General features: G+C 42.9%; 1 protein-coding gene across 1 annotated transcript in view; it reads right to left on the bottom strand.

Annotated features, from left to right (window-relative positions):
• Window positions 1–22,746, bottom strand: part of PHACTR1 (phosphatase and actin regulator 1) — a gene marked incomplete at its 5' end in the record, with an annotated part of 305,896 nt that extends 283,150 nt beyond the window's left edge. The window contains 3 exons of the mRNA XM_080339524.1: window positions 11,071–11,217; window positions 12,900–13,046; window positions 22,686–22,746. Of these exons, the coding sequence (XP_080195650.1) occupies window positions 11,071–11,217; window positions 12,900–13,046; window positions 22,686–22,746 (355 nt within the window). The remainder of the gene's footprint in view (window positions 1–11,070; window positions 11,218–12,899; window positions 13,047–22,685) is intronic.
• Window positions 22,747–23,006: the final 260 nt, after the last annotated feature.

Below are 23,006 nucleotides of genomic sequence, written 5' to 3'. Positions count from 1 at the left end.
ACTTCTTCAGTATATCCCTCTGTCTCCTGCTAACTATAATATTTTTCTTTCTGTTATGAGTTATAATGAAAGCTAAGTGCCTCCTTATTCACCACACTGACATATAACTGATATGATGTTTTATCTAGCTGGGAGAGGGAAGAAAGAAGTTTAAAAGCAGGATGTATCTCCAAAAAGACAAGCAAGCAAGTCCCACATTTTGGTCCCTCTCAACAGCAGGCACTACTTTAAATTGCCACTGGCTACAAATATCCCTAAGCATTGCCAGAAGCCACAGAGAGAAACGTTACCTGAGACAGCTCTGATGAAGGAAGGAGCATCTACCACCGCTCCTGACCTGTCAACCTGCCACTGACTTGGGTAATTGAAAGAACAAGCGCACCACTTTCGGAGCGATCCTTCTGCTGCCCACTTGAAGCTGTTTAAACTCACGCTGGTTAACAGATGGTCCCTGCATGCTCCTTGGGTTGTTGACACGTATCTCTAGGTACATATACAGCCACTCAGGTGTGTATATATTATACCTACTAAGATCATGGTTCTGCTGCCAAGGGCAGCATCAACAGTTGGCAGTGAGGTCCAACAAGCCTTGCCATGTTTTAATGACATCACGTGCCCTACATTGCCTTAATCTTGGTGACTCTTTGCCCTGGTTTCCTACTATTATGTCATGAAGCCCGCTAACAAAAAGCTATATTCCATCTGTGTAATTGTACTTCCTGACCAAACATTTTTGCCACTCTCCCTTTGGGTCTCCTTTAACACTGAAAGAGCTGTTACACATGCTGCTTGCCAAGGGGAAAGCCTGCAAGGTTAGACTCCAAGATTATTCAGTGATGCCTACCTTGTTTTCTTTAAAAATTAACATTTATAAATTAATTTGTCTCTATAATTATTATTTCAAGCAATCTTATTAAATTTATCTCACAGAATGGCTTGTTCTTCCAAGTCCTGAGATAAGACTAAGTTAAAAATCAAGCCTTATTGATTTATTTTTGTCTTTTAATTAAAGGCTATTCCTTTACAGTTTATTAGTTAACCCCAGTTAATTTTTAATTATTAGTTTTGAAATGCTCCAAAATTTTGCCATGCTTCCATACAGAGAAAATTAAAATTATCAGTTTTAGGCTTTTCATACCTAGTAAGTAATTGTGATAGTTCTGAAACAAACTTCTAAGGTTTTTTTGGAGAACATTAATCACATTAGTAAAACCTAAAAAGAGCCTTCACATGTAGCGTAAGTCATAAGCAATGATGAACAAACAAGGTGATAAGACAAAATTGAAGTGTTCATGAATGGATGTACATGCTGAATTGCTTTAAATATAAACAATGACTGCTCATTAGCAGCTTAATGCAGTTTATTCCTAACCCTCCACCTCAGTATTTTCAATAAACCACCTTTACCTATAATGACCCAAAGAGCAGTCACTAAGCAGAAAGCAGAAGCAGTCATCGCTCTGGGGAATGATTGCCTTGCCTGGGTTCATGGAAGCACCGTGTAGATGACAAAGTTCTTTGTTAGACGTCCTAAGGATACAGGGTGATCATTTAAAGCCATAGTCTCCCAACTTGCAGCTTTAAATACTGGTATGGCAACCCTCCCAACTCAGTAGTGACAACCTTTGAGAAACTGCAGGCCAACACGTCGCTGCTGCCAGCACACACAGACGTGATACACGCAGGAGAATGGAAAAGGCGGCAGGAAAAGAGAGATGCCAGCAACAACAACAACAACACCCCCCCAGAGAAGGCAGAAGCTGAGAGCATGTGGTGAGATCTTCAAGTGCAGACCCCCTCACCAGCGCTCTGCACAACATGACCTGTGCGCCTACGGGCTCCCACAGCCGAGGCCAAGCACGGAGAAGAGCCATTCTTTTCCAAATGTCGTGGATGCCTCCTGCGTCAAGTGCAGCCACATCAAGGTCTCTGTTTCTAGCACTTCTCTAGTACAAGAAAACAAAGAATTAAGCCGAAGGGAAAAAAAAATATATATGTCTGAAAACTGTGCTATCGTGATCTCAGCAAGGAAAACAAAGGAACATTACAAATGTCAGATGGGAGTAATTTCTTTCTCAATGAATACTGCAATTTGACTATTAATTTCTCATTTCATCCTAACAGGGGGGATGTTTTCTGTTCTGAGAGAGATTCCTACAGCTTAGTGCAAAGCTGTAGCAAAATGGGACTAGCTGAAGACATACTCTTTTAACTTAAGGCTATTTATGATAGCTTAGCGCTGTTGTAACACTTGACTGACTGAAGGAACATAGGAACATTTTTCCCAAGGACATGCGCCACAGTCAGTGCTCAAATCTAACCACTAGCAGGCTCCTTACCCCTCATCACCCTTTTACCTACACAACAGGAATAAGGACAGAGAAGTGCCACAATCAAAACAGGACCTCCCCAGTTTGGGGCATCAAGCTTGCATCAGGCGTCAACTATCTCCAACACTCTAGCAAAGAATTAGATCTAGCATTGATGAAATTTCTCTTCCATTTTAATAATGCATCAAGTATTTAATTTGCTTATAAACTATTAACCACATGTCTGTCTGTCCAACTACTGTAGGCACTAACGGTAAAAATGATTATTGCACCATAAATTATGCATAGCAAGGATTTTCTGATTAACTGAAATATGCGCTGCAGTTGTTATTCATTGTAGTTAAAATGGCATATGTCCATACGGTATTTCATCATGCAAACACTTTGTCACATACTTCCCCTCTGTCTTATGTACTTCATAACCAGAATGAAACCACAGTGACTGGAGTGCAGAAGAAACACGGGCATTTAATTTTTCAACCCTGCCTCCCTATTTTCATGCTGAATTTGCTACCCGTTTAAATTCTTCTTTGGACGTCATCTTCATTTTGTTTCTTATGGACTGAATTGTAATTTCAAGATAGCAAAATCATTACAAAGTCCGCAGTAAAGTCAATAATTATTTTCTTTCAAATATTCAGTAACATTGGCTCCGCAGCGAAACCCAGGGAAGGCAGCCATGTACTAAGGGCCAAGCTATAGCCGCAGCATAGCAATGTAAAACTATACCACAAATGAATTTTAAGTAAAGGTAACAGAATTGCATGATTACAAATGGTTAATGCATGGTTATAATTTTACCCTAAAAATATTCTGAATGAAGGAAACATTTTTAGTTGACTGTATGAACCAATTGTATTACAATGTCAAGTACATTAATATAATTCAAATGTTAGAACTGACACTTTTTGTACCTTATCCACATGAGATACATTGTCATGAATATTCATCAGAAAGTGTGAGCGCAGCCAAGTTTTATTTTGCTACAGAAGTATAATATTCCACACTGGTCTAAAGTTTAAGCACAAGAAACAACTGCTAATAACACCATATTTCATTAGCATTGACATTTTATATTATCTGAAAGCAGACAGCCCAGGACATTCTTTCTGCACTAATGACTTTTGTCATATTGCAAAAACTCAAAAACTTTCAGATTCTGAAGGCACTTACATGCCTAGCTGTGAGTATTACTATGAGTAGTCCCAATGAAACCAATTAGCTGACTCAGAGTAATTAAGCATTAAAGCTAATTATACCTGTTACTGAGAATTAGGCCCTTTCTTTTTACTAAATATTACAGCTAATAATTCTGAACAGGGTTGCCAGTTCTGACAATTTTATCTGAAGTTTTGGCAAAAAGTATTTTCCTTGAAGACCTAGTTCCAAGAAGAAAACTCTGGTTCCTGATCAAACAAGAAAAAGAAGAAGATTTTGCAGGGTTCCAGCTTGCTGGAATAAACTTAGTTGTGTTAACCCAACAAACTCATCAATCAAAAGACAAATACAGAGATAATTTCTTACTCAGGCGAATTCTGCCACAGGAGTTTTCTTGAAGAACCAGCTTAGCAACAAAGCACTAGAGCAGCCTTAAAATCGCATGTGCTGCAGACAGCTGTATAAAGCATGAGGTCTGCATATTCTGATCCCAAAGCAAACATGTCCCTTCCTTCCTTCTGTCTCCTGTCATGGTTGTCCCACAGCAGCGTTGGTGCCATTGACTGCACAGGTATCAGTTGTCCCCCTGACACAGAAAGGTGATACACACGTGCACAAGAATGGTTAAAATAGCACAGCTTTTTTCCACCAACACATTCAGCATTCAAAGAAATGGATCTTGTATCATTTTCCTCTTGCCAGTTCCATCATTTTGACTAACTATGCCTGTCCCTTCAAATTGTCCCCAGTTAAACTTGTTAACTACAGCCTGCGTCAACAAATCCTTTTGGATGACAGCAGGGGCATCTCTCCCCTTTACAGGACTTGGAGAACCTGTAAACTTACTCCCATTGGGCACTCACTGAATGCCATGGCTTTAAACCAAATATCTCCAAAGCAAAGCACAAGAGTTAAAACCTCACTTCCCTCAAAGCGGACTGTTTACCTGGAGCATACAATGCTGATACAGAGGCACTTCCAAGCCCTCCACTTACCCCTGGCAAGGGCTGTTTTTCTCCCGTGGTGTTTTTCTTGCCCCATGGCGGGTGATGTTCAGTTTGGAGGCTCTTTTTTCCTGGCATGTGCACTCATGCTCCCGGGGTTAGAAACAGCCATGAAATGAGTGATGGGCACAAATCTGATCTCTAGCTATACTCAGAATTAAGCAGCGTTAAGACTAAGTGTCATCATTTGATTAAAGTGCAGACACAAGTTTTTGGTAATGCAAAGCCTGATCGTAAAAGAGGCCAGTTCTTTAGGTCCTTTTACAAAGGTACTAAGCAATGCTTTCCCAAAACCGGTGATTTGGCTTCCAAAGTATGAGGATCTCCATGACAATAATCTGAGGGAGTGATTAGAGCAGAAAGTGGAATTTTTCCAAGCATGCATTTTTACTAATCTTTCTCCAGAAAGAAATAAAACCTCCCACACATATTAGAAAGCCTACTACTGCATATTTCTCTCTCTCCCATTCTCCCGAGCCAAATCTTTTCTACCTGAAACCTTAGAGCCACCATAATTTGAAAGTATTTTTAAAAATACAAATATGCCCTTCATATTACCCCTTCAACATCATTTCTAATCTGTGAGCTCCATAAATCCAAAGTAGTTTAAATTCTTATATAATTTTAGGGATTATTTATTCTAATCATGAAACCATGCAGAATATTTTATTATGGATATACACAAACATATGCTGGATAAACAGGAAAGAAAAAAACACAACTCAAAATACGATAACATTTCAAACGACTGCCGAGATTATTAATAAGGTTAGTGTACTAAATCATATGTAAGCATGACCAGGGGCAAACTCAGAAACTTCAAAACAGATTTTTAAATCAAATGGTGGGTTTTAGAGAAAATTAAAAATGGATGGGATGTAGATTTCCTGCAGAAAATCCAGTCAAGTCATTTCACTTTATTTTCACCTATTTAGAATTTACCCATCTCAGTGAGCTGTATAAATATGCTTTCTTATTTCACACAGTGACAAAATAAAGTGCACAACCTCCTCCTCGATCACTGCAGAAAAATGTAACATATCCTTCTAGACAAATCAACACATATGAGGCTAAAATACACAACATTATCTTTCCAGTAGAAAGAAAAATCATACATCATTTTCACTCTCCAAAAAGTATTCAGCACAGCTCCAAAGCTATACAATGAAATGTGGAGGGTGCCAGGTCAGTGAATATGGAAGAAGCTTTCGATTTCAACTTTGTGCCCCGTTCAGACTGGGAAAGTTCCGTGTATCAAACCAACAGTCACCCTGTGTGTCCTGGCTTTCCCCCACCAGCTCTGCATCACAGAAACAGCCGACTGTGAACATTTCCCAGCTTGCTAAACATTTGTCTCAGCCATTCAGCAGTTTCTGCCAGGATCCTCCTCCCTCTTTATACCCTGTGAATTAATTCTGCTTGCAGCAGCACTAACACAGGCTGCTGTGGTTTTTTTTCCTCTCCCCAATGTGAGTTATTTGCCACTGCTTAAGAAGAGTGAATGGTACCAAGTTCACTTGCCTTTCTAGACACAAGGACCTTTCTTCTGTACACAAGGCAAAACTGTGCAGTCACTCCGTTCTTTCCCTCTCAGCTTTGCTTTCCCAGAACACAATCCAGGAGAACATGTGGCTCCATACTTCAAAGAGATAAAACACATCTTTCATCATTGAAGGGAAGTAGAGATGTATATTTCGACAGCCTGGCCCAGATCCCTGGCTGAAGTCAGGAAACGACTTACATCACTTGAGGATCCAGCCTCTTCAGTGAGATCACTGAGTGACTTCAGTGTACTTGAAATCTGTGCTGTGCCTTGGGGCCGAGTGAGCCAGCTGGGCTCCACAGCTCATGCAGGCTGCGCCATCCTGATCGGATCCACTCTGTCACTGCCTCTCTCTCCACACCTTCAGAGCCCAGTTCCTGCACCCCTCAGGCCACAGGCTTCTGTTCAACTTCACCACTGATGCACGCTTTTAAGTTGGGGAGGGCAAGATATATTGACATTCAAAAGCTCCCCTCCCCTCATTTCACAGCATGGAAGCAAAATGTATTATTTCTGAAGGAACAGCCCCTCATTGCTGATGCCTAGTACAGACACCACAGTCATTCTACCTTACACCTTCTCCAAGGCATTGGCTTGCTTTCTCCCCAAGTCTCCATCCCTGGGTTAAATTCTAAGCAGACAATCAGCCTTGTTCAAACAAGGACTGACACTTGATGACCTCTCTGAACAACCTCGGGAAGGTCCCATGGCAGCTGAGATGAAGATGACTTCTTGCACCACTTCACAAGAAGCCAGTCTGTTAGAATCAACTTTGCAAAGGATTGCAGCACAAAGCTTACTCTCTTTCAGCTAGGAAGGGGTATCTGTCTGTACACAGAAGTACCTTCAATAGTGGCTGACACTTGAAGGGCTAAAAGAGAATCTGCTCAGATTGACTCAACGTGGTAGTCCCCCCTTCCCTAACAAACACTGGTAAAATTCTGACAGGGATTTCCCAAGCAGCCACTTGGAGGGGGAGGCAGAAGAGAAGCTCACACATCTTGGATCATTTAGTGAGATTTTTAAGTGGTCCATTTCCTTATCAGTCATCACCTCTGCTAATTTGTCATCTTGAAAGCTACCTACCATGCTTTGCCATTTTAAAAGTATAATATTTTGCAATAGGAAGAACTGCAATCAGTCAAAACCTGTAAAAATATTTGAAATTGTCAGCTGGCACAGGACCAAGAAAGAGATTATGCTATTGGACAACTGTCACAGATGGAGGCCCAAGTTTTCCGAAGTAATTTGGGATTAGTGTTTAGATGCCTGAATGAGAAAGTTAGAAAGACAATTTGAAAAACGCTTTTAGGAAGATGAGTACAAAAAGCCAAAGATCTAGGTTAAGAGATGGAGCAATGCTGATTGCTAATCATAATAAACAAAAGATCACCACCTGACAGTGACAGCACATTCCACATTCCTCTAGTGTCGCACTGGAGGAAGTCTTTCAGAAAATTAAAGAATTAATTTCTGTATGCAGGCTGATTTAGTATCAAATATGCAAAAGGAATTCATATCTGTCTATAGTTTTATGATGTTGTGTAGCTACATTAATTTTGGCAGAAGAGGTAATTTAAATCCTTTGGGAAACATTACCCTCTTGATATGAGCGCATAACTCAGATTAATAGCATTTGCATATGTATAACAGTAGGGAGAATAACCCTGCGTTTGGAAAACAGCTTTGTATTTTAACCAGTATGGGAACAGCAGGAAGAAATACATACCAGGGACAACCAATTGAACAGCATTTGTTAACTCATGGTAGGTAATAATTGTAAATTGACCAATATTTAGAAACAAACATAATAACCAAGTATATTTTGAAAAATCAAACAAAGCAGAACTGTTAGTATAATCAAAAGAGAGGGGCAGGTAGAAGTTGTACTGCTAATCACTTATAAATGGTGGGGTTTATTACAATCCAGACCAAATCTGTGCTATACCCAAATTGTATAATTGACTCTGTGTATGCAATCTCTCAGTTGTTCAACAATACAGATAACAGCAGTAATAGTATAATTATAACTTACAGCTGAAGTAGATAAAAACCTGTTAGTTCTTAACTAGTGGTTGTAATTAAGAGTGGAGAAGAGCAGTATTCACTGCATCTGCTTATGTTTCATTAATAAAAGTGGATTTTAAGATCCAACACAGCAAAGCAGCTGCAAGCTGCATCCAAGCCCTGACCATGTCCTGACAGAAGACAATGACTGAGGAAGGCAGCTTGACTTGTAGCAGCTGCAGGAAAATTAGCTCTGTAAGCAGCGGTTGAGCAGCAGCTGTATCTCTGGAATTTACTAAGTGGAAAGCAAAGTGATAAGCACGTATGGAAGAGGTTATTTCCTGCACCTTAAGCATCACTTTACTTTCGACTGCATCAATGGGTTGAGGAAAGAGCATTACTTCCTTTCTGCCACCTTCTCCCTGCACAGGCCAAGAAATACACACACTTTGTGCACTCCTGTGCCCTGCCAACACACGGACAGAGACGAAGAACAAGACACGGCGGGAGACGCCGTTTCCACCCGCGGGTGGAGCGCTCAGCTACCGCGGTCAGCGATCGCGGCCAGCCCGGGCCGGCGCTTCAGCACCATTGGGGGTGGACAGCGCCCGCGGGCTCCCCGGCCCCGCCCCCACCCCGCCCCCTGCCGCGCCCCGCCTGGGACGCTGAGAGGTGCCTGGAACCCGCCGTGGGACAGCAGTAACATCACTGACAACGAAGCTGCACATGCAAAACAGGTACGTTTAGAAGCAAGGCGTTTTGTGGTGTTTGTTTGGTTTTCACACATACCGCCCGAAAAATAAATTCAAGAACATTGCACCTCATAAATAACAAGTTTCAAAAGCAAACCCTGCACCACGCAGCATTATCAAGTATGAGCAGAAGTGGCTACACATATTTTCTAACAGCTGTTTCCTTGGAATAGAGAGTTCTCATATCCAGGCTGCTTGGTTTGTGCTTTCTGAGCAAACAGAAGAGTAAACCAAACAACTCAAATTAAATGAGTACCACTGGCACGTTTCACTTGCTTTTTGGCGTACTCACTCAATACTGGTTGCTAAGCAATTTATTTTTCTTTTTAAAGCTCAAAACTACTCACTGTCATATGGATTAATGAAAACGCATACTTGCACTACTTGCAACATTTTTCATTTAGATTTCTTGTACTGTTACATTTAGATTTCTTCAGTACTGTTTCTTTTAATTGTTTCTTTTAAAGGAATTCTATTCCCAAGTTGGAAAGTAAAAACATAAATTAAAGAGAGCAGGGGAGAGAGGAGGAACAGAAAGAAGCTAAGTGTAATTATCCGTTTTTTCAGTGGATTGCGGAAAATAGATACCTAGAGACTTGCACATCCTCTGGGACTTGTAGCAAAGATAGTACGCCTAGCTCAGCATAGAGATATGAGGCACCAGGTGACCTGAAGGTGCCTTGCTCTTAACTGGTTTATCTATTTATAACTACATGACATAACATTTACCTGTGGCAGCACAAGTCAACACAGGGTTGTTTCAGCAGCCAAATAACCATACACAGCCTCTTCTTATTTACACCTTATGCACAATGATGCTCTTTCCATTTTCACACCCATTTCTTTAGAGCTGAAACCTAGTATTTGGCACTGTCGTCCAGCCTGTGCCCTGAAATGCCACCAAACTTACCTATGCCTAGGTAATTTTTGAGAAGTCATGATCAGAACAAAATAATGACCCGCTGCACAATGTAACCAACCCTTCTGCCAGTGGTAAAACCAAACTGTGTATTAGCCATGACCAAGGGCATAATTACAGCAGGGATAACAGGAGAGGGAGAGGAATCCTTACCATCCCCAAATGGAGGAGAAAATGCAACTCTGCGATCTTAAACTTTCTGCCAGCTGAAAGTGGGGAGGAGGGCTGGAGGAAGACTGCAGCATGGCAAGCAGCAACTCTGAGGCAGCTCTTTTCCTTTTAGAGCTGGCAATGAGCTGACAGGCTCAGCATCAAAGACTATTAATGCAGTTGGGTCGTTTTGTGCGCTGCTGCTGGGACATGAGGGAGGCTGCAGTCCAGCTTCCTGGCTACAGATCCTCCCTCACGCACCCCCCGCAACGGACAGAGGAAATCTGGTTTGGTGTGGAGAACCAACAGAAATAATGTTCTTTTTCCTTTGTTTTTGAGAGCACATAACCTCTGGTGTAGTTTACTGTCGACAGAGCCCACATGGAAAAGAAAAGGTTAGGGAAGGAAGGCAAACCACAGGCCCAGTAGGAAAGAAGCAGGATAGTCACCATGTGCAGGATGAACTGAAGAGGAGAGCCAAAATCTCAAGGGAGCCATGAGGAAGAGGTGGCAGAGAGGAAGGAGAGGCAGTGGAGGAGGGGGATGGAAAGGTCAGGTAGGGACTTGCAGGAGGCTCAACCCAATAACAGGCAGAAGGAGGTGAATGTAGGGAGCTGGCAGTGTGTTGGTAGAAGGCTGCACACCCATTGAGTCATGAAAAGCAATGCTGTGACAAGGGGGGACCTCACGAGACTGAGAAAAAGTGGACAACACAGGCGCAAGTTTCCTTGCACTTTTGAGGCACAAACCCGTCAGGGCCAGTAGGCAAAGAGCGAGAGGGGCAGAGACTTGCAAAACACCAAGCGCCCCGTCTCCAGGAGGGATGCCAGAGGAGCCTGGGGAGGAGGGACAGTGCACAAGCCTTGTGGGGAAGTGCTGCCACACTCTGCGGGGTGCGAGGACGCCGGGCTGGGAGAGGGGAGGATTTGAGGGGCCCAACAGAGAAGGGAAGCCGGCACCCGGCGGGGCGGGCCAGAGGAGCAGGGTGAGGGGAGCTGGGGAGGTGCGAAGCAGCAGGCGGCAGGGCAGGGCCGGGTGGCGGCGCCCGGGGGGCCCTCCGGCGCCAGGGGGGGAGCGGAGGCCGCGGCGGAGGGGGCAGCCCCTTCCCTCCCTGCCTGCCCGGCCGCGGGAGCAGCCGCTGCCGGTCCAGGGGCGGCCGTGGGCGAGGCGGGCCGACCGCCCTGCGCCGTACCGGGCCGGCTCTCACCTGCGTCTAGGTTGAAGGAGATGCGGGCCTCGGCGAGGTAGGGGGTGTCGCTCTTGGAGCGGACGCGGCGGATGGGTCTGCGGTCGATGTCCTCCTCGGAAGATGCCGCCATTAATGTGGGCACGGTGAGCAGCGTGGCCCGGCGAGCTGGCGAGGGCGAGTCGGCGGCGCGGGGCGGCCGGGCGAGGAGGGGGCGGGCGGGGAGGGAGACGGGGGAGGGGAGGACGGGGAAGGAGAGAGGGAAAGGGAGAAAGGAGCGGAGGGAGGGAGGCAGAGAGACAGAGAGAGACAGGGAAAACCCGTCAAGGATCTGCGGACGGGAGCGGCCGCGGCGGCCCTGCCCGCTGCCCCCACCGGCCAGCAGCGCCTCCGCCGGCCGCGTCCCGCCCGCCTCAGGGCGGCGAGCGTCGCTCCGGGGGGTCGGAGCGGCCCTGGGGACTGACCGCCCACACCCCTTCCCCCAATGCAGGGTCCCGGTTGAGGTGGTTTCCCGCTCCCAGGGGGTTGCTCCCGGGTGAGGTGAAGCCCCTCTCCCCCGAGCCGCCTCGGGCTGGCAGGGGTGCCACACGCTGCCCTTGCCCTGGCTGGCCGAGGTGCCTACCCACAGCAGGTCTGGGCCCCTCTACCCTGGTCTTTGAACTGATCTCTGAGGCTCCTTAAGCTCAAAGCATGGCTGGAGAGACGTGGTGGGAAGTCTGAGGGTTCATCCCTTCAATTCCTTCTCCTCTTTCCTTGGGCAAAGCCATTAAGTAAACCAGAATTGTTCACCAGGCCAAGAACTTCGAAATGCCAAGGGGACTGAGGAGCATGCACTCAATGTTTAAAACTGGCCACCACTTGAAGATTGGAACTTGTATTCATAAGTTATTTTGGCGGGTCTTTGAAAAAAATGGGACCATGGACAAAAATCACTGGCTCCATCCTCCATCTGGAAACTGGAGACATTTTGCTGCTTCGCCCCTATTCTGTCTTCCCTATTTAATAATAAGCTGATTACATAGATGTCATTTCTTACCATGTGTTTGTAGGCTGCTTGCCACGTTAGGACACCAATTTTGGTTGAGACCTCTAGATGTTATTGTATTACAAAAAGATGATTTTTTTTTTTAAATCTGGATAGCACAAAATTACCGCATAAACTAACAGTTAAACAAGTAAAATATGTGCTAGCGAGTGTACTAGTTCCTCCCATTTAATGCAGATTTTTTAAAGAAAACCCAGTCTGCTTAAAGTCACTAAATTGTCAGTACTTCCAAAATCTTTGGCTTTGGTCAACCTCAGTAAGAAAAAGGGCCAGGGAATGCCAGGACCCTGTGATTTATAGGCAGCAATAGTAACATTAGCTGGTCTAAACTCTGCGGGACAGCTCTCATTGCTCATTCCTGCAGAACTGTTTTCTTTTACACTTTTGCCAGTTAAACTTGTAGAGATTTGGGAGCATGCTGGAAGTCCTTCCATGATTGTAATACTGGGTTTAGCTGAAGTCTGCTGTTAGCTCAAATCCTTTCACAAGTGTTCACAAGAACTTTCATGTTTCTGGGTAACTGGAGAGATAAAACATAAATGTCTCTTGTTTGCAAAGCCATTCTCTTTTGCTCTGATCTCACTGGCTCACCTTAGCTAAAACAGAGGAAAACATTTAGTTAGTACTTGCAGGAGGATTTTGAAAAGGATCCCTGTTCATACGTATGCAGGTGCTTGTAGTTAAACAGCCATCCCATTCTTGGATGGCTGGTGAGCCACCAGGCTGCTGGTTAACAATGTGGTATCATTTGGTCCATCTGTATCTCATAAAAGTATTTGTGCTGTTTGGTGAAGGGAGGTCTTACCATTATCAAGGTTGAAACAGATCCTAGCTTCTTCCAAGTAAGGGGTGTCACTTTTAGACCGGAGTCTTCTGATGGGTCTCCGGTCTATGTCATCTTCAGAAGATGCTGTCATCAGCGTGGGCACGGTGAGAAGAGTTGCCCGACGAGCTGGTAAGAAAGAACAAATGAAGATAATAGCAGGAGAAAGGGGAAATGGAAAGGGAGACGAAGAGGGAGAAAAAGAAGAAAAGAGAAATAAAATCACTTAATGGAAAAGATCCGTAGCAGGTAGTAGAAGAGCCTGTTTGCTGTAAGATCCCTGACTCACATGCCACAGAATTCAAGAGCTGCACTGCGGGATGCCAAGAAGAGAAGAGATTGCTGCACTTGCCCCAAAGTCACATATTATAGCTCTGTTCCTGCCACAGATTACCTCTTCGAAGTTCCTAGTTTCGCCACTTAAACCGCTCTTTTCACATCTCAATAGCTGCAGTCTGTCTTTTTCTGAATACTGTTTCTGAGACTGTGATGCCTGAGTAATGGAAGAATTAATGAAGTGTCCACTTTGTTTGCAGGTATCAGTGGAGCTGTGCTTGGGACACATGACATGAAGCCTACAGTAACTATTCCAAAACCCAGTTTCTGATCTTCATTTGGGTACTGAAAATTAAGAGCTACTTTTTTTTCTTGATCACTTTATGTCTTAGTTTCTCAGTTGTGAAACAGGGAGAATGATCATTTTCCTTCAGTAGGGATTTTGTGAATATATATATTCATTGATACTTGTAAAGTATTCATACACTTTAGTGAATCACCGGTGAAAAGCCCATGAGGAAATTAAGATTTCTGTCTTCTGAACAGGGTTTAAATGTCTTGGGGCCATGCCTTCAAGGAGGAGAAAGCAAAATATTTAATACCGACTCATTAAGTGAGCACTGCCCACTTCATGCACTGATGAAGCAAATAGTAGGATAGTGAAAAATTACTGTGTCATCATACAATTAGAAACCGTACTATAATACATAAGTATGAGGAGACTGAGTTAATGTTGCAGAGGAAACCTTCATTCTGGCACTGCATAAGTATTTAGCACCTGACCTTACAGCTTTGATAATGTCCCTTTAATGTAGGTGGTTTTTATGTGAAATGTAATTATGACCGGCTTCTGAATGCTTTGGGTGCTGAGCTTATAAATTACAAATTATAAACATAAGAGCCTCTATAAATATATCCACCTCAGTTCTCTCTCCAAGTAGATAAAGATTATCACAAATGCTAGACAGGATCTGGCTGATCACTGAAAGCATGAGCACTGAGCACAAGTACCTGGTCACTGTGTTTCTTTCCCCTCCACCTCATATATATCTGGAAAGAGAATTTCAGCTTGAAAGCCCATCCTCACCCTCAATGTGAGCCTATTAACATTAACTTTCATGTGGCACCCTGTAAGAGCTGAGGAGCCTAAACCTGGGATGTTTCTTGCTGTTTGGGCATTAGCTGGCACATGTGTCTTTTTCTCAGGGCTTTTGTAAGCCACCACACTCCAAAAATCTAATAATGAACTACATTTTTCTGCTAAGATTGGAGAGCATGACTGATAATGACTAACAGCATATTCTGCAGCTTGCTAACTGTGAATTGTTTAAAAGTTTTTTAGAGTTGCAGATAATACCTGTCAATCAGAAGCCTTCAGATGCCTAAAACTTGACTTAGGTGGTAGATACGGTAGCATATAATTAATATGAGTTAACAAAAGCTGTCATGCTCTGTTTTTCAATTTGCAGCGTTATGCAGTTTACTAAGAAGCAAATCTGTGCTGCTGGAGAGAGTCTTTATTTCGGGTCTAGCTTACTTGCTTTCTGGTTTTAAAAAATTTCTTTCCAGTTGTTGCTCATTTCTAACCTAGCATTTGAATTGAAAGTAAAAGGAAAGGGCAAGAGTAGAAATTGATTTAATGGGGTCAAGTATTTAGATTAAGTTAAAGTAAACACTGCGACTAGACTGTAAACTATTACTCCCTTGTAATGGGATGTACAACAATGAAGATAAAAGAGAATGGAAAATTTCTGCTGTGGAGAATTTTGTGTACTGCATCATCAAATTTACACTTAAGGAAGATTTATCTGTATATGGATTCAGCATTATAAAAATCATCTCATAAAACAACCATATAAAAGATTTGTCTTTTGAAACTGGCATGTTGTAGCTGTAGTTAAAGTCAGTGGAAGGGCACCCATGCAGTTCAGGACTGGCTGGGTCACAACACAGTAATCTACTTGAAAAAAACACAACGCCCAATTGCATACACATGTATGGTAAACAGAGAATAAGAGTTCTATTATAATTTTAAAATAATTTTTACCATTTGGGTCAAAATATTGAGATCTGTCTTGTATTCATATTGACTAGAGGTAGGTGGATGCTGAAAAACATTCCCTGGTGTAATCATTATATATTACACTGACAACCATTATTATCTCCCCTCTGTGTGTGTTACCAAAAGAAATTTTCAAGAATGACTAGAAATTTCAAGTAAACATTGAAAAATTTCAGAGGCAGCTAATAAGTATTAAACATTTTGCAGTAAAAACCTAAGATAAATTCTTACACAGCCATAGAACGGAAAGTATGGCTGACCACATTCTGATATCCATACAGTGACGCTGAATATTTATGCATGCCATGAATATACCTGGACCTACTATTTTCCTAACTGTAATCTATAGCATTTCTTATTATGGGAATGACTTGCCATATATTTTTTAAATAAAGCTGTCAACATTTGTCCAGCGTGACCATTGAGTCCATCACAAACAACCCAGCAGGTTTGTGTCTCCTGGACAAACACAGAAGCACACACACACGGATTGCTGCATGTCTCTAAAGGAAAGCTGTTGAGATCTTTGACATCAGTTTGATGGACATCGGTAATCTGAAAGAAAGTCCAGGCCTGAGTGTTGCAAGACATAGTATACAATCAAAAGGAAATCCACTTTTACACATGTGATCATTATGTTTGTTTATGCTGGTTGGGTAAACATAAGCACAATATGCCTAACTAGTATTTTTTTTCATTTTAAAGGAAAAGTGCTTGTTCCTCTGCCATTGTATCCAAAGGCATAGGCTTGAGAAATCAGACTATTAAAAAAAAATAAATAAAATCACTAAATTATTACGAAATAAGGGGAAGTAGAGGCTCGGTTATTTAAAATTAAGTGTTACTAGAAAAAAAAAATATTTAGCTTTCAGAATCATTTTTTTTCAAGTGTGATCCAGGCATAGGTTTTCTAAAATTTTCTGTATTTACAGGTATAGAGAACTGAATCTCAAACATCTTAGTTTTATTCAGATATGCTGCTGAGAATTGAAAAATCCTTATTACTTCTGACTTTAATTTGGCTGGCTAGATGTTGAAATAAATTGAACAAAGGATTTAAAGAAGATGAGGGAATGGTTGATGCTGATTAGTTACTTTCTGGTATTTAAAGGGAGGGAAATTACGTCAGGAATGCATATTTGCCATTACTAATTCTTCTGTGATTAATCTTATTAGTCTAAGAACTAGTGTCATCACACACACAAAAAAAGATCTGCAAAATAATGTAACTTTGAAAATATGCTAATCTGTACAATGGACTAATCATACAACTTTGGTAGATGGACTATTGGAATGTTACTTTATGCAAAGAACATCTGCAGTGGAATTGCTCTGGATTAGGATCTGGGCATCCTGCAGCAATATGTTTTTGTGAAATACTGGACATAATTTACCATGCAAAAGGAGAAGGGATGTAGCACTGAGTAGTCAGCAGCAGTTAAAGTCAAACATCTCGAGTGAGTCAGCACTGTATGAATTAAAATAAGTGAGCAAAAGTGAACTACAGTGAAATAAATAAACTGTGGAGGTGGAGCATGAGGGGAAAATGCGGAATTAAAACTATACCTGGGAGTATTTTATTGAACCCGTAAAACCGATCAAGAAGGATTCCTGAAGTCTTTTGAACAATCATCTCCCATGTCTCTATACAATCTTGTACATCTATTTTCCCCTGGCCCTCTCTACTGTATTTTTATTTCCGTATTTTTTATACTTTATATTTTTTATTTTTTCTTTACATTCATCAAGTAGATTGCAGGAATGTTGCAACCAGTGAAAGCACACCTATTGTAAGTGGACCTATACATTATTTACAGATACAAAAGATAGTTTAAGATAAACCTTCAAGAGAGTTTTGTTCAGTTATTTAAATATACACAGTGCACTCTGCCAAATGGACTGGCAAGCAAATTCAAGGTATGAAGGAGCATCTTGGGAATACTCAATTAATGAAGTTAATTTCAAGCTTCATGCCGCCTGCTGGTGTGAAAGGAGATAAGAGTGGAAATGTGGCTGCACAGGTCTCCAGGAAATCAGAAGTGATTTCAGCCTTGAGTCAGAAGTTGCCTGAGAGCAGAACCCGGACTCCCAGTGAGGACCAGAGAGTCTGACTGTAGCACAAAGGTAGACTCCCGCAACCCAGAATGGGCTCCTGACCACACGATGTCCAGCCTATCCCATCAGGCTGTGGTGTGCGGCTGCCAGAGGCACCACGAGAGGAACAAGTCCTAGGACCCCTTCCCTTGCGCTCATGGCTGCAGAAAAGTGCTACACACCGTCTGCAATGGGCAACTCTCCTTTTATGATAGTACCTAAAGAATTTGTTTTTAATGTACTGAGCAGAAGTCATTCTTCTCTCTCAGAGTTCATCTAAGAGGCTCCATCCCCTTGTGTACAGTGGAAGGAAGAAGTTCCTTGTTTCTTAATCCTGAATAAGCCTAGGCAAGAGCTAGATACTAGGAGCCAGGGCCCCACGTGCACTCCATCTACACATTTTAGTTGGCTATTACTCAAGGCAAGTTTTCTGACATGGCACAGCTGTTGGAGAGAGCACCTTGAGAAGCCCTGACCAGCTTTGGAACTGTTTGAGAAAGCAACAAGAAGTGTCAACAGCTGCTCCCTCCCTTCTTTTGGGAGCTACATCCGCACCAAGGCTGTTGGCTGGCTACGTTCCTCACTGATCCACATCCAGACTGCCGACTCCATGTCCTGCTTGGCTTCACACCTCTCATCACCATGGTCTTGTCTGATGATCTGGACCATCAGGGGATGTGCCCTACTTGTGTGCTGCAGTGCTCTACGTCTTGTAAGCGAGGCCACTGCCTCTACCCATCTTGCTGCCTCTTGGCTCACTTTCTCTTATGGAGCAGCCTGCTTCTGCTTCTCCTCAGTGCCAGCCTGCTCAGCTCTGTCAAATATGAGGTCCCTCTTTGCATGCCTCAAAGCATAACTTCTTTCAAGTAGAACTTCAAGATCAAAGCTCCTGTCTCTCCAAAGTAGGTGACAGCCAAGACAGGTTCTGCACATTTATAGCTTTGGACTACAACTTGCCCTGTTTTGGGGAAATTACTCCCTTTCCTGAATTAGCTCCTGTCTTGCCTATCAACATATGATTCCTCTATGCAAACAAATGCCAATAGCACAGGCATTTTTCAGCCAGGTGAGCTGTCTAGGCTTTCATAATCAGTAGAGAGAATAAGGCATGATTTATAGCGTCCCAGGGAAGATGTCTGAGATAGGTGAACTCTGGTCTTAAAATGACTGTTTCTCTCCACTGATACATTCCAGGCTAGTCAGAAGTTGAAAATATCTTTACTGAGGACCCATTAGAGATGTGTAAGCTGAATCCTATTGCAGGCCTTATTACGTACTTTCAGACCTCATGGCTGAAAGCTGAAATAGATTGTATTTAGAATATGTTTACATCCAAGAATGACTAGTATCTTCCATACTTTTCAAAGGCAAAAGACCTTTTTAAAAACTGAAATCCAGCTCTGTGCTTGAATTCAGATGTGGATTTTCCAAGGGCAAAGGGCTAGATGCGCGAGATCACAGTCCCTTCTTTCCTGCTTCTGATTTGCAGATGCGTCACCAGGCATACGCACTTGGCAAGGACACCCCCATCTCCTAGATCCCAACATACGGACACAGAAGAGACAGTCAGGGAGGGCTGCGGAGCTTAGGATATTTCTGGCTGGTATCTGAAGACTACAGCCAGCTGGCTTCATTTACCAAGTTTTCTAAATCTAGATAATCCTACTGCCAGATCCAGCTTTTGTGACTTTTCCATCCCTCCTGCTTCACTTTCCTTGGAGGAAACAGGGAACAGCTGTTTGAACAGCAGACATAGCCCAAATGGCCACACATCCTTGTTCTGCGCTCAGCCCACGGGAGTGGGGTGATGGCTGCTTCTGCAGGAGAGGATGGGAGAGGAGGCAGCTGAGAAGGTAACACCTCTCTCCTCCTACCCTACAGCAGCAAAGGCAGTTCTGCAGCTTCCTGCAGGGGTAGGGAGGGATGAGGTGTGGGCATTGGTGTGGGCAGCAGTGGTAGTTGCTGGAGGTCAAAACCCTATTTCAGTCTATTTGCTGAGGTCAGAGCATCTTGCATTCAACTACACAAGACCTGAGGTCAGCTGGGATTGGATAACATCTGCTAGTAATGCTGTCAATAGCTCTTTGAGTTTCTTCCCAACATTTTGCAGCCCTATTCCTTCCCTTTTCTTCCACCCACAAAGAGTGGGTACAGGTGAGAATGAGTGCTTTACAGCTGCCATTTGTAGCATTGTAATGTCATTAATGTGAAAACATTGGAAATTAGGGGTTTTTTTTGATCTACAGGATCAAAGGATTAAAAGGTAGAAATCTTCAAATCTCACAGAATGAGTAAGTGGGTCATAAACCCCCATTCGACCATCTGTAAAAAGAGCATTTTGTAATGCAATAACTAATAACATAGTTAAAGTAATAATAATACATATAATGTGTTCTGATGTTGCTTCTAATTAAATGGCAGAATACTGTAGTCTTCCTTCTCTCAATTCTGTCTTAATGCAGTTTTAATGCATATATACATGCTCTTTGATAGCATGATTTGCTAATAGCATTATGTTATTATATTAACATCAAATAGTTACTTGCAATCCCATTAGATAGATCTGGTGACAATGCTTTCTTGCAGACCTTTTATTCAGTTCCAAACTAGCTACTTGAGCTGTGCTATTTATGGTGGATGAGTGCCTCACATTCAGTGTATTTTTTTTTTCCCTGAAAGTTATAGCTAATGCAGTTTAACTGTTTCTCGGGAGACAGATAATGAAAGAAACATGTTATTTTTGCTCATGTTTGGAGAAATAATGCAATTATCTCATATAGAAATGCCTATTCTGTAGAAGACCGCCTTAAAATTTGGCACAAGGTACAAAGATGACAGGAGTTGTCAGAGCTGTACAGGCAGCATCAATGCACACTGAGATAGGGTTGAATTCGTTGTTGTGCATGGGAGGTAAGATAGCTCAGGGGAAGGGGATGCTACCGTCAAGAAGTTTGGGGCTAAGGATGGTGATAAAAGCATTTGCTACAGGAGACCTCAATGATGAAACTCTTCCAGAGATTCATCACTTGGCCTGCTGAAGCCATCTCTGTCACAGCAGAGGTGCTCAGTGCTACCTCATACAGTGAAACTTCTCTCTGCACAGGCCACATCTCATCTCCCATACCTACTGTCAGTGGGGTTGTCCATCTGTCCTTCCCTTCAAGCACCTCTCCTGTTGCCAGGGGGCTGCTGTATTGCAGTATTTGAGAACATGGAGCAGCAACGTTGTCACTTCTGCACTCAGAGTGATTTCTCTGCCCACACCCAGCTTGCTGGAAAGCAGCTAAACACATATGCAGAGAGACGAAAAGAGGGGAGAGTACCAGAGTTTGGGGAAGAGGTCTCACAAGCATGTGAGGTAAGAGATGTAAAGAACAGAAGCTGGAGAAAATGCAGTAAAAGGAGCAAAGAGAAAGGTGGAAAGTTGAAGGGGACAGAGCGTAAGTGTATCATCACTCTTCTACCTATGTACTGTTTCCAGTTGTGGAGGTAATTAGGGTTTGGGAGCCTCTATATCATGCTGTGGTGCACAGTGGATGCATGTCAGTGGTGTCTTTCATAAAATGTTCACAAGCAGGGGAACAAAAAATCCTCAAGTCTCAGTGCTGGTTCCTACTTGTTTTGGCCAAGGGATAGAAACCCCCATGACAGGTCTAGAGGTCAGCTCCATGCTGATAACTTGTGTATCAAGGGATATATTTTTGCATGATGGATATTTTTTCCACAGTTTCCATTTAAAAAAAGCAAAATAATTGCATTAAAACAAGGAATCAACCAGGTGCTAATATTAAAATTTCAAAATTATGTATCTATCTGATCAGTACAAGCATTTCTATATGTGCTAACAATATATTTTCTCCAAGTATGAGTAAGATGTTGTTTTTTTCCCTTGCCTTCTTGGAAATACTTACAGTGAAGGTTGCCTATGCAACCCTTACTAGTCACGTTATGCACATTCCTGTAATAGACTTTCATTGCATGAATACGTATTACTTCTTCCATAGTCCCCTCTGTACCGTGCAGTGCCCAGAGATGCTGTTGATAAATTGATATAGCTTGTCAACCAGTAAGTTGTAGATTCCTGTATTTTAGTGCTATGGAATTGAAAGGGGTATGTTCTCACAGGGATATTGAAGACCATATTTTAATATTACCTCTGTAACAATGCTCAGGTGTCCATTGCATTTTAGAGTTGGAGAAATAAAACCAGAAAAATCAATCATTGCCCTCAGCCGATTTTTCTCCCTGATTCTGAGGTGCTCAGCATTTGCTTCTGCTGTTCGATGCAGAAGGCTGTGTTGTGTCAAGAACTGTTTACTGTGACTTGTACAGATGAAAATGTATCACAATGACTGGGGCAGCAGCGGGGCGATGCAGCATGTGGTAGGCAGGGCACCTTGGCTGAGCTGAAGCTTAAAGGTGGTACTGACCCCCCATGGCATCCCTGGAGTGGCTTAGGTCTTGCTCTGGGAGAATGGCCTCCAGAGGGAAGGCACAACTCCGTTGGCTGGACTTTGATTAGCGACTGATGAAATTAACGGTGGAAAAAAGCTGGATCACATTTTCAGAAAACAGGCAGTAGGTAAAGAAAAAGGCTGATAGAGCTACTTGGTTCTTACAGTTTTTCTTCAATTTAATATGGTATTTCAAGTTTAAGGAACAAAAAAAAAAAAAACCCTCCTCTCTGAATTTGCAAGTTTTCTCCAAAAATAGAGCTGGTGAGAAAAATGTGAACTGACTTCCCCAAAAATATCATCTATGTCGTCAACAAGTCCCAGCTACATCAAAGAAAAGCAGCTTGATTACCCTTTCCCTCTCCCGCACGGCTGCTGCTCGGCAGGGGCACAGGGAAGGCTGCAGACCAGGTGAGAGCCTCCTGTTTGCATCCAGCATGCTGGACTGCCGCAGGGCTTTCCCAAACCAGTTATTCCTGCAGCACTGAATAACGCCAGATTATGGTCCTGATGCCATCGATAGGCAAGGAGGAAGGGGAAGGACAGCAGTGGCTCATGCAGCGAGCAGTGGGCTGTGGTTGTCCCCTCTGACTTGTCCATTTGGGTTCTGCAACACCAGAGTCTGGATCTTGGCAGTTTCTTTTGCTCCTGCTGTGCACCAAACAGCTCTCATAGCTTTTCCTTATCCTCTGAGAGGGCAGATCAACCCTATCATTACTCTTCTTGTAATCCCTTTTATACCCCATGCATTTTGAAGCCCTTTTCCTGTGGCCTCTGTACACTTCAGTAGGTCAGGTGCAAGCGCTGGCCCTTGTCTGGCCCTGTACATCTGAACTGGACAGTTAAAACAGTCTTTTTTGAGTCAGCATCAGAGTTTCTTACCTTGAGCTCCTTGACTGTAAAACAGTCTCTGAGCAGACTCGACATCCAAAAAGTAGTCCATTTTGAAGGAACTTTATGTTTGTGTACAATACCCCGGTATGGATGATCAATCAGATTCCTGAGAAAAATTACAGAGATGTCAGACAGGAAAATAGCTGGTGCATTTCCTTCTGAAAAGAATTGTGTAGGCAGTCACTAACGTACTTCATTTGGCATATTAGGGTCAAAGCATTTTCTAATCACTGTTCAAAGAACATCATAAGTATCCTTTTCTATTTTAGGATGTTTGATTTAAATTCTTCCCTAAAGACACAGAAGAAG

Source organism: Nesoenas mayeri (assembly GCF_963082525.1).
Source record: "Nesoenas mayeri genome assembly, chromosome: 2".
NCBI lineage: Eukaryota > Metazoa > Chordata > Aves > Columbiformes > Columbidae > Nesoenas > Nesoenas mayeri.
Note: the sequence above shows the minus strand (reverse complement) of the source record. Positions and strands in the feature narration are given on the sequence as shown.